At 35.5% G+C, this 13,797-nt stretch overlaps 4 protein-coding genes across 5 annotated transcripts; all 4 read left to right on the top strand.

Annotated features, from left to right (window-relative positions):
• Positions 1-753: 753 nt before the first annotated feature.
• Positions 754-3,863, top strand: LOC116114970 (NADPH-dependent aldo-keto reductase, chloroplastic-like). Its single transcript, XM_031401105.1, has 7 exons — positions 754-1,022; positions 1,103-1,153; positions 1,971-2,047; positions 2,185-2,272; positions 2,517-2,789; positions 2,986-3,225; positions 3,548-3,863. Exons 1-7 carry the CDS (start codon positions 897-899, stop codon positions 3,632-3,634), a joined length of 942 nt encoding a protein of 313 aa, XP_031256965.1. The 5' UTR covers positions 754-896; the 3' UTR covers positions 3,635-3,863.
• Positions 3,864-4,082: 219 nt separating this feature from the next.
• On the top strand, positions 4,083-6,587 carry LOC116114971 (NADPH-dependent aldo-keto reductase, chloroplastic-like). Of its 2 annotated transcripts, none has more exons than XM_031401106.1 (7): positions 4,083-4,294; positions 4,429-4,479; positions 4,685-4,761; positions 4,888-4,975; positions 5,271-5,543; positions 5,692-5,931; positions 6,283-6,587. In XM_031401106.1, exons 1-7 carry the CDS (start codon positions 4,175-4,177, stop codon positions 6,361-6,363), a joined length of 930 nt encoding a protein of 309 aa, XP_031256966.1. In that variant the 5' UTR covers positions 4,083-4,174; the 3' UTR covers positions 6,364-6,587. The 2 variants fall into 2 exon arrangements, with proteins under 2 accessions (XP_031256966.1, XP_031256967.1); XM_031401107.1 differs by having other exon boundaries at positions 5,692-5,935.
• A 365-nt stretch (positions 6,588-6,952) lies between these two features.
• LOC116114986 (NADPH-dependent aldo-keto reductase, chloroplastic-like) lies at positions 6,953-8,913 on the top strand. The gene is made up of 7 exons (XM_031401125.1): positions 6,953-7,198; positions 7,300-7,350; positions 7,444-7,520; positions 7,616-7,703; positions 7,853-8,128; positions 8,309-8,557; positions 8,647-8,913. Exons 1-7 carry the CDS (start codon positions 7,073-7,075, stop codon positions 8,731-8,733), a joined length of 954 nt encoding a protein of 317 aa, XP_031256985.1. The 5' UTR covers positions 6,953-7,072; the 3' UTR covers positions 8,734-8,913.
• A 108-nt stretch (positions 8,914-9,021) lies between these two features.
• Positions 9,022-13,241, top strand: LOC116114988 (NADPH-dependent aldo-keto reductase, chloroplastic-like). Its single transcript, XM_031401129.1, has 7 exons — positions 9,022-9,810; positions 10,326-10,376; positions 11,133-11,209; positions 11,409-11,496; positions 11,885-12,160; positions 12,241-12,489; positions 12,732-13,241. The coding sequence occupies exons 1-7, from the start codon at positions 9,691-9,693 to the stop codon at positions 12,816-12,818; spliced, it is 948 nt and encodes a 315-aa protein (XP_031256989.1). The 5' UTR covers positions 9,022-9,690; the 3' UTR covers positions 12,819-13,241.
• Positions 13,242-13,797: the final 556 nt, after the last annotated feature.

Here is a 13,797-nt window from a genome sequence, read left to right as displayed (position 1 = left end):
TTATTTTTAAGAAAGGGCAAATTTTTTTTTTTTTTCTAATTGGGGTATGGGTACCTTCATTAATCTCTTATAGTTCTGAATTAAACGATTGAGTAATCTTTCAGTGATTATTTTTATTAACAATTTAAGCTAATCAAATTCAAAACCTCTTAAATAATATACGCAAGAGTTTTAATTGACTATCTAACCACATAGAGATCGGTTAAAAAAAGAAATTTATTTTCACTTGTATGCTAATTAAGTTTATTTTAAATTTAAAAAAATCATATTAAGCCGTCTTTTATTTTATACATCAAAACTTAGGTGTAAAAATAATATTGCATTTAATTAAGCTTAGTGGATTCACCATGAGAATGTAGTAGGTAAGGAATTTGTTTAGGTAAAATCTTGAAGGTAGGATTTGCTTATGGGCATAATAAAAGTAGCCAATTGTTGTTAAATGGTACAAAGCGTCTTGAATTTTGATCATGAAGCGGTCACGGGCACGCACATCGATAAATGATTAAAAGGAGTTTCTTTTATTATTATTATTTTTCTGTGGAAGGCCATGTATTAGCCACGTAAAACATGAGCTAAGACGTTTCGTTTCAGAAACGAAAATTCCACACTGCTGGTGGCGCCCACAAGGGCCACAAGCCCACAACCAGGGCGCATCTAGAGTGTACCGCAGGTGGGCCAAATTTAAAAAAAATATATTTATATGTATTTTTTTTCTTTAAAGTAATTTTAACTAAAAATATAAAATATGAATATTCGGTGCTACTACATTTTATATTGATCCATATTTTTGAATCCGCTGCTGGCCACAACCACAAGCCAAGCCTTATAATAAAATATGGCTGCAGTTGGAAATTAAAGGTGAGAGTGTGTGGGTGCGTCATGCGTTTTTGTTTAAAATGGGAAAACAGTTGAGATACTTCAAATTGAACACCGGAACTGAGATACCGTCGCTTGGGCTGGGCACGTATTCAGGTGCTGCTCCACCTGGTGTTGTCGGCGACGCCGTCACAACGGCAGTTAAGGTATTATCATCTTAATCTAATTTACAGTAATTAGTTGGTGTAGTTAGTTTAATGTTAATTTCTTTTGACTTCTCATGCAGATTGGATACAGACATATTGATTGCGCTAAAATTTATGTCAACGAAAACGAGGTAATTGATTTTATTGTTTTTGTTTCATCACTTTACTTATAATTACTAGTTAATAAAATTTAGGGTTAATGCATTAATCCCCGAGTTATGATAAAATAACAAAAATCCTTTTGAGGTTTCGGAAATTACATAAATCTCTCTAATGTTAAGTTTTAAGTGTTAAAACATACTATAACAGGACAGTTTGTTAATATTTATTAATTTATAATAGAGTAAATTTTAAGGGCTAATTAACAATTTATTAAAGGCACATTATTTTTGTTATTTCAAAAACTTTGGAGAGATTTTTGTTATTATATTGTACCTCTTTAACCCTGAATAAAATCATAAATATTTATATTTCTTTTTGAAAATTTAGTCTCTGATAATTTGGGCAAACTCAATGGTGTTATAATTGGGTTTAGCAAATTAAACTGGTGTTACTTAGGAACAAGTTCACTTTAAATGCGATTTTGCAAATTAAATTCTTAAATTTTAAGAGGTTGTTTGGTCGAACCTCCAGACGTTTTCAAAATGAGTTTTCTGATTCGATTGTAAAAATGAGTGTAAAAGCAGATAATGAAAAAAGGGGTTGATATTTTTTTCGTAGGTGTCTAATTCTGAGAACAATTTTATATATCAGATGAGCACAGTTTTTGAATATTAAATGTCAGATTTTGAGATTGCACATTAATTTTCGAATTTTTTTCGGCGCACGAACCAAACTGGTTGATAGTGTCGTGCTATCAAAATTCAGGACATTGATTGCTATCATTTAATCATGCTTCTTGTTAAGAAACAGTTTTTTCATCTCTGGAAATGGTTTCTGATCATGCAGATTGGTCATGCGCTGAAAAAGTTGTTTGCTGAAGGTGTAGTTAAACGTGAGGACTTATGGATCACCTCCAAACTCTGGTTTGTTCCTCATTTTTTCTTTTGTTTAGTTTGGCTATTAAGTTTTTCCTGGTTGAAGTGAGTAGTTAAAATTTATATCTCAATGGGCCTTCATATGTGTGTAGTTACTTTGTAGTTACATGACATTCTCTCCGTAGGTGTACTGATCATTTGCCAGAAGATGTACCAACGGCATTAGACAGAACTTTGCAGGACCTGCAACTTGACTATGTGGATCTATATCTAGTATGTATATCACAATTGACCCTCCCATTATACTTAATCTGCAATGACAGATGAAGATGTCTTGGAGAAATTGTTGTTCAAATTTCTGCTTTAGTTTAACTCTTTTAATTTGTCTTTGGAGTTACTGGGATGTGTTATGTTATGATCTGCTTCAAACTAACTTTGAAAAATCAGCAGTGGCATAATTTTTTCTCTTTTGTGTTTTCCTTATTTCTTCGTTCAATATTGTTGTTTCTTTGTTAAGATCCACTGGCCAGCTAGCATGAAAAAGGAGTCAAAGGGGAAGCCTGAAGACCTTACCAAACCTGACATACCTAGCACATGGAAAGCAATGGAGGCGCTTTATGATTCAGGCAAGGCTCGAGCAATTGGAGTGAGTAATTTCTCGTCAAAGAAGCTTGGGGATCTTTTGGAAATTGCACGTGTGCCTCCTGCAGTCAATCAGGTGGAATGCCACCCTATATGGCAGCAGCCAAAACTACACGCATTCTGTAAAACCAGGGGGGTTCACCTATCTGTAAGTATGTTATTTTAAGTGGTTCCCTGTTCTTATCGGGATTGAAAAGGTTATAATTGAGGAAACATGCTCATTGTGAATATTTCATACACAAAAAGCAATTACCCTCAAATATGGACCACTTTATTTTTGTTTGAAACACCCCATCAGTGATTATGTAAACATAAATATGTGATGATTTTTTCTTCTCTCACAGGGCTATTCTCCACTTGGTTCTGCTACTAAGAATCATCGGGTTCTTGAAAATCCAACTGTCAATATGGTTGCTCAGAAATTTGGCAAGACTCCTGCGCAAGTGGCGCTTTGTTGGGGGTTGCAAATGGGTCACAGTGTTCTGCCTAAGAGCATAAACGAGACAAGGTTGAAGGAAAATTTTGATGTTTTTGAATGGTGTATACCGGAAGACTTATTAGCCAAGCTTTCTGAAATTAAGCAGGCAAGTAGTGTTCTTTTCTTTTCTTTTTCTTTTAATCATTGCTTCTGTCTCTTTCTTAATATATAAAGCATAGTAATTTCCTTCTGTGATTATTGAACTTTCCATTCGAGCTGCGGCTTTATTTATTCATTTTTTTTTTTTCTGAGGTTTACTGTGACACAATCTGCAAATACTCCATATAATAGGCTACAAGAGCTCCCTGCCAATTAATCTTGCAGTCTGTGGTTTTATTAAAGTATTCATCCATTCCACATGATTAATTGTGAAGTATAATATTACGAAAGCATTCTTAATTTCTGTTTTTGTTTTACATCATATGCAGGAGCGGCTAACTAAAGGTTCTGAATTTGTGCACGAGAAATTTGGTGCATACAGGACCCTTGAGGAATTTTGGGATGGTGAAATATAAGCAGGAGCGGCTAACTAAAGCTTCTGAATTTGTGCACGAGGAATTGCAGTAGCGCTCATGGAGCCTTTGTCTTCTAGCCTCTGAAACTCAGAAGAGTACGTAATGAAAGAGCTTTTGATCAGCATTTGAGGTAGATAGTGATGAAGGGTGAACTCAAAATGTATTGTACTGTTGACTGTTGTTGGTATTGTTACAGTTTGTAATTATAGTAATAACGGAAATTTTTTCCCCCCCTTTTTTTTTTTTTTTTGGTTAAGGTGTCAAAATAAACGGCATAGGGGTAATTGGGTAAATATAATTGTTGGTATTAAAATAAATGATATTGAGGCAATTAGGTAAACATACTGCTAGCCAATCATTATATAAATTCCAAAGTGAAACTTCTGCCACGCAAAGGATGACGCTATGACTAAGACGTTTGCTAAAGACCAAAAAAAAGGTCAAAAAAAAAAAGTCCGGCCCGCAGAGGCCCGGCGTTCGCGTCTATAAGAGTGGCTGCAACTGAACATTTCAAGTTAAGAGTGTCGTGATTTGTCTAAAATGGCGAAAGAGATTCGTTACTATAAATTGAACACTGGAGCTCAGATCCCGTCGCTTGGGCTGGGCACATACGCAGCTCAACGTGCTGTCGTCGACGACACCATTTCTACTGCCGTTAAGGTAGTTTGTTTCTTTACTGTTTTTTATTATTATTTTTTTAATTTTGTATTTATACAGTAAAAAAGTAAAATACGTTAAATCATCAATTTACCAATCTCTCCTTGTTAACTTGCTGTTGACGTGTTTTGATACAGATTGGATATAGGCACTTTGATTGTGCTGCAATTTATGGCAATGAAAAGGAGGTATTTAATTTAATTGTTTTTGTTTCTTTAATTTATAAGTAATTTCTTTAATTCTTGTTGAAAATGTTAGTCTATGAATAATTTGATAATTTTAGGAATGATCATACTTTAATTTGTGAATTATTTAGTTGCCCTTTCCAAATTTTGCGGTTGGACTTCAGGACATTGACTTTAACAATCTGATAAACTGTTTTCTGATTTGCAGATTGGTTTTGCGCTGAAAAAGTTGCTTGATGATGATGTAGTCAAACGGGAGGACTTATGGATCACCTCCAAATTATGGTTCGTTCCTAATTTTTTTCTGTTTATTTTGGTTGTTTTAGTTTTTAACAAGAGGATTGAGTAATTGAAATTCCTATTTCAATGCGATTTCATTCAGCAGTTAGTTACATGATTTTCTCTGCATAGGTGTACTGATCAATTGCCAGAAGATGTACCAAAGGCATTAGACAGAACTTTGCAGGACTTGCAACTTGAGTTTGTGGATCTTTATCTAGTATGTATATCGCAATTGAGTCTCCCTTTATACTTTAAACTGTAATTGCAGATGAAGATGTCGTGGATTAATTGTAATTCAAATTTGTGCTTTACTTTTAACTCTCTTGATTTGCCATTGGAATCAAATCGAATATGTTATTGTGTGACATATTTCAAATAAATGAGAAAGAAAGATGCACAAACGAAAAAAGGCGACTGAAACAAATAAGATTTTGTCAGCTTGAAGAATTGACATGTGGGAGCGGCATAAGTATTTCTCTTTTGTGTTTTTATGAATTTCTTTTCTTTTGAAGATCCACTGGCCAGTCAGCTTGAAAAAGGAGTCAATTGGGATTCCTGAAGGCCTTACCCAACCTGACATACCTAGTACATGGAAAGCAATGGAGGCACTCTATGATTCTGGCAAGGCTCGAGCAATTGGAGTGAGTAATTTTTCTTCAAAGAAGCTTGGGGATCTTCTGGAAATTGCACGTGTGCCTCCTGCTGTTAATCAAGTGGAATGCCACTTATCATGGCAGCAGATAAACCTACATGCATTCTGTAAATCCAAGGGGATTCACCTATCAGTGAGTTTGCTGTTCTTAAGAAATTACCCTTCAATACTCTGACAAAAGATTAGAGATGGCTGCTTTCTTTCCCTGTGTATTGTTAAAACATCTTATCAGTTGATTATGAAATAACTTGCATGATGAAATTTTTTTGTTTATTTTTCAGGGCTATTCACCACTTGGTTCTGCTCGTAAAAAGCATATGCTTCTTGAAAATCCAGTTGTCAATATGGTTGCACAGGAATTGGGCAGGACTCCTGCTCAAGTGGCTCTTCGTTGGGGCCTGCAAATGGGTCACAGCATTCTGCCAAAGAGCACAAATGAGGGAAGGTTGAAGGAAAATTTTGATATTTTTGAATGGTGTATACCTGAAGTCTTATTAGCCAAGCTTTCTGAAATTAAGCAAGCAAGTGATTTTCTTTTTCTCCATCATTGCTTCTTTCTCAATGTAGAATGCATACTGATTTCTGGACATGATTATTTGACATTGTATATGTTCAAGGCATTTTTCATCCTGAATCTGCAATTTTCTTGCAGTCTTATGTGCAGTTGCAGTATCCATTTATTTAAACACGAGACGAGACTAACTAATGCTTGGTCAAGATATTACCTTTATTTGTTTTCTTGTGCCCACATAAATTGTAGTATCAGTATCATTATATTTATAGAAAGACGGTCTAGTGAAGATACGAACAAGTTTAAAGAAGGCTTCATATCTAGCTTAGATGATTGAATTTTTGTTTTACATGATATGCAGGAACGGGTAGTTAAAGGTTCTGAATTTGTGCACGAGACTTTTGGCGCATACACAACTCTTGAAGAACTTTGGGATGAATGATGATGATTACAAACAGAGAAGGGATGTTTGAGACATTCGAGTTAGAAATTAAATTTTCATTGTTTCACAGCTGAGTTCGAATTGAGCAGATGCTCTTCCTCTGAAACTTTAGAGTATATAATAAATTGAGCTTTGTTCAACATTTGAGGTAGAGAGTGTGAACTCTGAAATGCTATGTACTGTTATTTGTACTTTCAATTTCTTACTTAAGCTGCTATATTTTCTGCTTAAAATTTGCTTAAGACTAAATCGAAAATGGGTTGATCAACCATCATTGTATTCATCGAAATATAAAACTTGAGTATTCACGTACAATAGAAAATAAATAGTAATTAATACAGAAAAAGAAAACAAAGAAAAAGGCTGAGGTATCAGGGACAAATACAATCATCTAAAACGATGCTCCAAAGGCCGGCCGAGGATAGTCAAAACGAGACAAAGAATGTCATATTCTGAGAAGGACTTCTCACGTACTGACAGTTTCTATAAGCGAAAAAATTGACAAAGCACTATCATTCAACACTAAAATTGGTAATTTTTTCTTGTTTTGGTTCAGTCAAAGGGCAAGATGTATTAAACTCTGGCTTTGACGTCACCGAGGACATAAGCTGAGGCTATTGCTTTGCTATATATAATCCGTATCAGCGTGGCTGTTGCTCTGTTCTTTTTCATGTTGCAAGCGGTTCTAAATTCGACAAGCTTTTGAGAAATGGCAACGGCAGCAGCAATTAGATTCTTTGAATTGAATACAGGAGCCAAAATCCCGTCGTTTGGGTTTGGAACGTGGCAGTCTGCTCCTGGTGTAGTCGCAGACGCCGTTACCACCGCCGTTAAGGTTTTTGTTTTTGTTGTTGTTTAATTTACAGAAGAGCTGTTTTTTCGATCAACTTATATGATAGTTAATTGCTGGCTACAAATTGTTTTGTTTCAATGCAGGCGGGATATCGTCACATCGATTGTGCTTCGGCTTATGGCAATGAGAAGGAGGTAATTGTTCTTCTATTTTCATTTTTGTTTATTGTTGTTAATAAAATTTGTTTTATTGTTGAACCTCTTTCTCTAATTTTGTTGTTCATACAGATTGGTGATGCGCTGAAGAAACTGTTTGCTGAAAGTGTAGTGAAGCGTGAAGATTTATGGATCACCTCCAAACTCTGGTTTGTTCCAGCCTCCAGGAGCTATTTTTTGTGAGAATTAGGCAGCCAGTTTTAGTCGTAGATCATAATGTTCCTTTCTGGCTTTATATTTGCAGGTGTACAAATCATGCTCCAGAAGATGTACCCAAGGCATTGGATCAAACTTTACAAGACTTGCAACTTGACTACCTCGATCTATATCTGGTATGTATCCCTTCTACATTTCTAATGCTTCAATTTTTGGTTTGTCTTTGGACTCATCTGCTAGATTGCTGTTAAGTATAAACTAATACTATGACTTAGTTGGGCTAAATTTGGATTAATTCATTATTAAATGTTGAAATGTTTTGAAGATCCACTGGCCGGTTAGCATGAAAAAGGACTCAGTTGGGTTCAAGCCTGAAAACCTTAGCCAACCTAATATACCAAATACATGGAAAGCAATGGAGGGGTTATATGATTCTGGTAAGGCTCGAGCTATCGGAGTGAGTAATTTCTCTTCGAAGAAACTTGGGGATCTGTTGGAAGTAGCACGTGTGCCTCCTGCCGTTAATCAAGTGGAGTGCCATCCCTCGTGGCAGCAGCAAAAGTTCCATGCATTCTGTAAATCCAAAGGAGTTCACCTAACTGTGAGTGTTTAATACAATGTGGTTTTGTTTGGGAGCTTGCAAAGGTTTTGATCCCTGCAAACAAGTTCCTTATTCGTGTGCAATTACACAATAAACTTCAAGGAAATGCTTTGATGCATAGTGGATAGGTTCATGCAGATTTTGTCCACAAAAATTTCTAATGAATTCACCTTATTGCAGGGGTACTCGCCACTGGGCTCCCCAGGTACAGGATTTATCAAGAGTGATGTTCTCAAGAATCCGATTATCATTATGGTAGCAGAGAAAATAGGCAAGACTCCAGCACAAGTGGCTCTTCGCTGGGGACTCCAGATGGGTCATAGTGTGATTCCCAAGAGTACAAATGAGGCAAGGATCAAGGAGAACTTAGATGTTTTTGACTGGTCTATACCTGAAGACTTGTTTGTCAAGTTTACTGAAATTCAGCAGGCAAGTAGTGCTTTCACTTGGTTTTTCATCTGTCAAATAAGCTTGGGTTGCTGTTGTAATTATTGAGTACATGGTGTTAATTTTTGCAGGGGAGGCTAATTAAGGGTACTGCATTTGTGCATGAGACTCTGGGTGGATACAAGACTGTTGAAGAACTGTGGGATGGCGAATTATGAAGAAACACTGGATTCTTCAAAATGTGGGATTTGAGCCACATTTTACTAATTAAACGTCTTAGACCTTCTGGAACTCTTGAATAAAATTGACTCTCCCTCTGAAACTCAAAAGAGTAAAACAGTAAAAGAGCTTTGTTGAGCATCTGAGAGAGATAAACTAAGTTGTGTGGTGATTTTGCAGATTGGATGAACTTAGATCTTATGTGATGCTTTTCTTGAATGTTGTTCCAAGTTAAAGCTAAACGCAATAAAATCTATTCATCGCCTTCTGTGAAAAAAAGTAGTTGAATTTTCCTTGCATCCATTTTGCTTATAAAAAATTTGTGATTTGGTGAATTGATATCTAAAACAAGCATAAAAGACCAATGAACTAATTAAAAAAGAAAAAGAAAAAGGAGAATTCAGGGCATCACTAATCAAAGGAAAATATCGTAGATGCTGCCAAGTGTAATCTATCTTGGCCACATCCATGTTCCATCCACTTATTGCAAAGTCTGCAAATGTTCTGATCAACAGTGTAGATCTACCGGAGTCATTTTAATATGATACAACATATTCCAATAACATCAAGTTTAGTTCCTTTCACTGGACCAATATCGAAAAGGGGTCCCCAACTTTTAACACCATCTTCATCTGAATGTAGAAAAAGTTTCTACTCAACAAAATCAACCGGTCAGAAATTGCCTTCATGGCGACGAACGGTGATGATTAGAGAAAAATCTTACCGATGTATGTAAGATTCGACGAATCAGAATGTCAAGTCAAAGCGCATTCATGTTTACTTGGAGGTATAAGATTTGTCTTCTTGCGACCGTGTTAAACATGTTTTGCGATTAAATAATAAAAGATGGGCGGTTATATGTTATTATCAGTGGCCATTCCACACAGTCTCCGTCTATTATTTTATCTGCTTCGAATCTACACCCAAGCACCGAGTTTGTTTTGTTTACTTGGAAAATGGAAAATGGAAATCGATATTTTAAGTTGAACACTGGAGCCGAAATGCCTGCCCTTGGATTAGGTACGTGGCAGGCTGATCCTGGTGTCGTCGGTGACACTGTTGCTACTGCCATCAAGGTTTTTTACTCTTCTCTGATCTCTAACTTGAGTCTATCCATTGATTTTTTATTGGTCCTCTGGCTGTTTGGAGCTTCAAAGAATTGCTTAGTGAAAATGAAGAGAATTTGTAACACTTAGCTCATTAAAGTTAAACTGAGATTGATACAAAATTTAAGTTAGGATAGAATTAATTAAAGAGTTGTATGTTCTGAGTGAATTATGAGATATATAAAACAACTATTCATCATTGACCATGTTTTTTACAAAGACACATACAAAAGGGCATATAAAGATAATCTCCACTCTTGATTTTTATGATTTCTTTCGCTCTTTCTTTTTCTCTTTTTCCGTTTTTTTTGTTTTTTTCTTCTAAATGATATCACTTTGTAACTCTCTTTGTATGGGTCTTTGTAAGGATAGCATTTTTCTTCATCTTTATATGCATTTGGTGCCATAATATGGCTGTTCGGTGCATCCGTTTATTCTTTAAAAAAAAAAACCATAATTATGAATATGCTTTCCTGTCCCTGCAGGCTGGATATCGCCATATTGATTGTGCTCGACTCTATAGCAATGAGAAGGAGGTAATTACAATTATATTGTGCTAAGCTAATTTTTTAAATATGCCCGGGCTACTCTTGGTGATATTGTCATCATTTTCATTCTCTTCATCAGTCTTAGGGTTTAGATTGCTTCTGAGTATGTGTTAATAATATAACATGTTTCCATTTTTAAAAATTTATGTGGTGGTTTCAGCTTCAAAATTTCTTAAATTTTAAATTTATTTCCCTTCCTTTCTGTAATTGTTTCCAGAAAATATGATCATAAATTTATGTGCACATGGTTTATTTAATTGAATGTGTTCCTATTGATCCAAGCTTGTGGACTGAAATTCTGCTTTCTTTTGTTTCTAAATTTGAGATAGAATGTCTTCCCAATTTTGGGGCTTGCTCTTTGTTATGAATGCATGTCAAATTGTATGATTTGCTTTGAATAACTGTGGCGGTAGATACATTAGTGATTCAAACTGTTTATATTTAGTAACAGTTTTTCATTTCATAGAATTCATGTTGGACGTTGTTCTTTCTTTACATATTATGTTAAAATCTGAAGATTGAGTTTTCGTAGGAGTGTGCATGCACATATCCTCCTGTTGATTGCTTGATAACTACAGGTATGACCATGTTATACTGTTAAAAATTTGATATAAAAGCTCAGTTCAGGTACTTATTCATAGTTTTAATTATTCTTGTCTCAGTATTTGAAATGCTTAAATTCACTTTTGCAAAGTACTTTGTATTATACTATGATTTAGTGACTTCAGTCTACATTTTCTGCAGATTGGTTCAGTGCTAAAGAAACTGTTTGAAGATGGAGTGGTCAAGCGTGAGGAATTGTGGATCACCTCCAAACTCTGGTTTGTCTTTACTTTGTTGTTTATATTAATTGAGTCCAAACATTATATTATCCGTAGCTATTGAGTGCATGGATCCAGATGTTAAAGATTTACCATGTAGTGATGATTCTGTGATATTGTGCACTTGTGTATTGTCTCTTTAATCTCATATAAAATCAATAAGGATGGTATTTATGCTTTATATTCTTATATGATTTAGGTGTACTGATCATGCACCAGAAGATGTACTAGAAGCTTTGGACACAACTTTGCAAGACTTGCAAGTTGATTACATTGATCTGTACCTTGTAAGTATTTCATGATGGAACCTTATTTCATCTGTTAAAACATAGCAATGTAGTGTATTCTTTATTATAGCTAATATACAATTCATGGAGCCTAAATGAGAGAAATCTGTCGCTGGACCTCATTCTATGTATACCCTGTAGTTAAAATATGGGTTTTGAGCTATGGCACCTCTAAAAAGGGGTTATTTTGGTACCATCTAATCTGTTGAGGTTGATGAGATTCAGAAGTTGCACCAAATTATGTAAACCCCCTTGAGCTAACATACATAACAGAGACAAGCATAGTTTGAATTTTATATAAATTAAATTTAAGCTTTTGAATATACTGATCTGTTATTGAATACACTATTCTGAATTGTAAATGTTCATGGTTGTTTAATTTTTGAAGATCCACTTTCCAGCTCGGATGAAAAAAGGGTCCGTTGGCTTCAATCATGAAAACCTTATTCAACCAGATATACCTAGCACATGGAGAGCAATGGAGGCACTCTATGATTCTGGCAAAGCTCGAGCTATTGGAGTGAGTAATTTTTCTTCAAAGAAACTAGGAGATTTGTTGAAAGTGGCACGTATACCTCCTGCTGTTAATCAAGTGGAATGCCACCCTTTATGGCAGCAGAAGAAGATACGTGCTTTCTGTAAATCCAAGGGAATTCACCTATCTGTAAGTACGCTTATATTGAATTACTTTTATCTCTGTCAGCTTGTTGTCTTATTTACCTTTTTTTGTTTTAATTTTGAAAGGGATATTCCCCGTTAGGTTCTCCTGGTACAACCTGGATCAAGGTTGATGTTCTCAAGCACCCAGTTGTGAATATGGTTGCAGATAAATTAGGCAAAACACCTGCACAAGTTGCTCTCCGTTGGGGCCTGCAAATGGGTCACAGTGTACTTCCCAAGACCACAAATGAAGCAAGGATCAAGGAAAACATGGACATCTTTGATTGGTCCATACCTAATGACTTGCTTGCCAAGTTTTCTGAAATTGAGCAGGCAAGTAGCTATTGTATTCTCCAACTCAAACAGGAATAGTATTAAAGTTTCTCTTTACGGCCTCAATCATCGTATAGAATATTAAAGTTATCATTTGCACCATTCCTGTCAAGGTTTTTGATTGGGTGACTGAACTTAGCTCTAGTTTGTGTTGATTATCTGAGATTATATGACGCTGAGGCAAGTCATAGACAGTTGTTTTGGAATAAATTTCTCTCTGACAAAGGTTTCTCAATATGCAGGTTAAGCTAATTAGATGCGTTTCATTTGTCCATGATACGTATGGTCCATACCGGTCTCTTGAAGAATTCTGGGATGGCGAGATATGAGCAAATTCATTAGTTGATATCCGGATGGAGAGTGGGGAAGCATGGCCATGATATTATTGAAACTCCGGTGCTTTGAGCTTGTCTGTGGTAGAGGACGAACGAGATTCTCTTATTTACTTCAGAATAATGGATTGAGGAATAAACATCCTTGGAAACATAGAACTAGAACCAAAATCCGAGATTTAAGACATGACTCCTTTCAATAAAATCTTCCTATTTGTGCCGTTAGATTCCAAGAATGGTTTGTTGTAAAGTCAGAATGAGATGAGATGAATATTATATATTTATTAATAATGTGAGTCACTCCTGGGGTGAAATCGAGTCGAGTCGAGTACCTAGGTATTCGAACTCAACTCAGTTGCTACAATATCGATTTTGAGTTCGAGTTAAAGCGTAGTCGAGCTTGATGAATCGAGTTTGAACTCGAACTCGGTATCTAAAAGTTGAATTTTAAGTTCAGTTAATCGAGTTTTAGTCGAGTTTTTTGTACAATGATCGAACTTAACTCATGAGATTATTCGAGTTATTCGAACATGAACTCGACTCGATTAATGTCGAGTCAAATTTAAGCCAAAGCCAAGCTGAGCTCGAGCGGTTCGGCTCGGTTTTCACCCCTACCTACAATAATTTACATTTGATAAAATTCTTGATAAAATGAGTAACCAACGATAGAAAAAATTATCTTTGGATAGTCGAGTGATTCGATAAAGACTTTTAGATATATTATTTAAAAGTTTTTGAGTTTAAATTCCTCATTGGTTCCTAATAAGGATAGCCATTGAAATTTTATGCATAAGCTCATCCCAACAGTTTTTAAAAAAGAAAAAAAAAAATGAAAAGAATCAAATTTGAAGTTTGAACATCACTTTCATTTCCGACCCCGTGAAGATCTCCAAATTGAACTTGGTAGATGCTGTGGCCAACCTTTATCCAGAAGCAATATTTGTTACGTTAACAGCATTCGCATTTCACAAACACC

The sequence above is a fragment of the Pistacia vera genome, unplaced genomic scaffold (assembly GCF_008641045.1).
Source record: "Pistacia vera cultivar Batoury unplaced genomic scaffold, PisVer_v2 Contig729, whole genome shotgun sequence".
In the NCBI taxonomy this organism is placed as follows: Eukaryota; Viridiplantae; Streptophyta; class Magnoliopsida; order Sapindales; family Anacardiaceae; genus Pistacia; species Pistacia vera.
Note: the sequence above shows the minus strand (reverse complement) of the source record. Positions and strands in the feature narration are given on the sequence as shown.

Coding starts and splice junctions, on each gene's coding strand:
- LOC116114986 (XM_031401125.1), top strand. CDS start 7,073: ATGGCAACGGCAGCAGCAATTAGATTCTTTGAATTGAATACAGGAGCC. Junction 7,521..7,615: donor TGGATCACCTCCAAACTCTG/GTTTGTTCCAGC, acceptor TTATATTTGCAG/GTGTACAAATCATGCTCCAG. Junction 8,129..8,308: donor CCAAAGGAGTTCACCTAACT/GTGAGTGTTTAA, acceptor ACCTTATTGCAG/GGGTACTCGCCACTGGGCTC.
- LOC116114988 (XM_031401129.1), top strand. CDS start 9,691: ATGGAAAATGGAAATCGATATTTTAAGTTGAACACTGGAGCCGAAATG. Junction 10,377..11,132: donor TCTATAGCAATGAGAAGGAG/GTAATTACAATT, acceptor CATTTTCTGCAG/ATTGGTTCAGTGCTAAAGAA. Junction 11,210..11,408: donor TGGATCACCTCCAAACTCTG/GTTTGTCTTTAC, acceptor TATATGATTTAG/GTGTACTGATCATGCACCAG.
- LOC116114970 (XM_031401105.1), top strand. CDS start 897: ATGGGAAAACAGTTGAGATACTTCAAATTGAACACCGGAACTGAGATA. Junction 1,023..1,102: donor CCGTCACAACGGCAGTTAAG/GTATTATCATCT, acceptor CTTCTCATGCAG/ATTGGATACAGACATATTGA. Junction 2,048..2,184: donor TGGATCACCTCCAAACTCTG/GTTTGTTCCTCA, acceptor TTCTCTCCGTAG/GTGTACTGATCATTTGCCAG.
- LOC116114971 (XM_031401106.1), top strand. CDS start 4,175: ATGGCGAAAGAGATTCGTTACTATAAATTGAACACTGGAGCTCAGATC. Junction 4,762..4,887: donor TGGATCACCTCCAAATTATG/GTTCGTTCCTAA, acceptor TTCTCTGCATAG/GTGTACTGATCAATTGCCAG. Junction 4,976..5,270: donor AGTTTGTGGATCTTTATCTA/GTATGTATATCG, acceptor TTTCTTTTGAAG/ATCCACTGGCCAGTCAGCTT.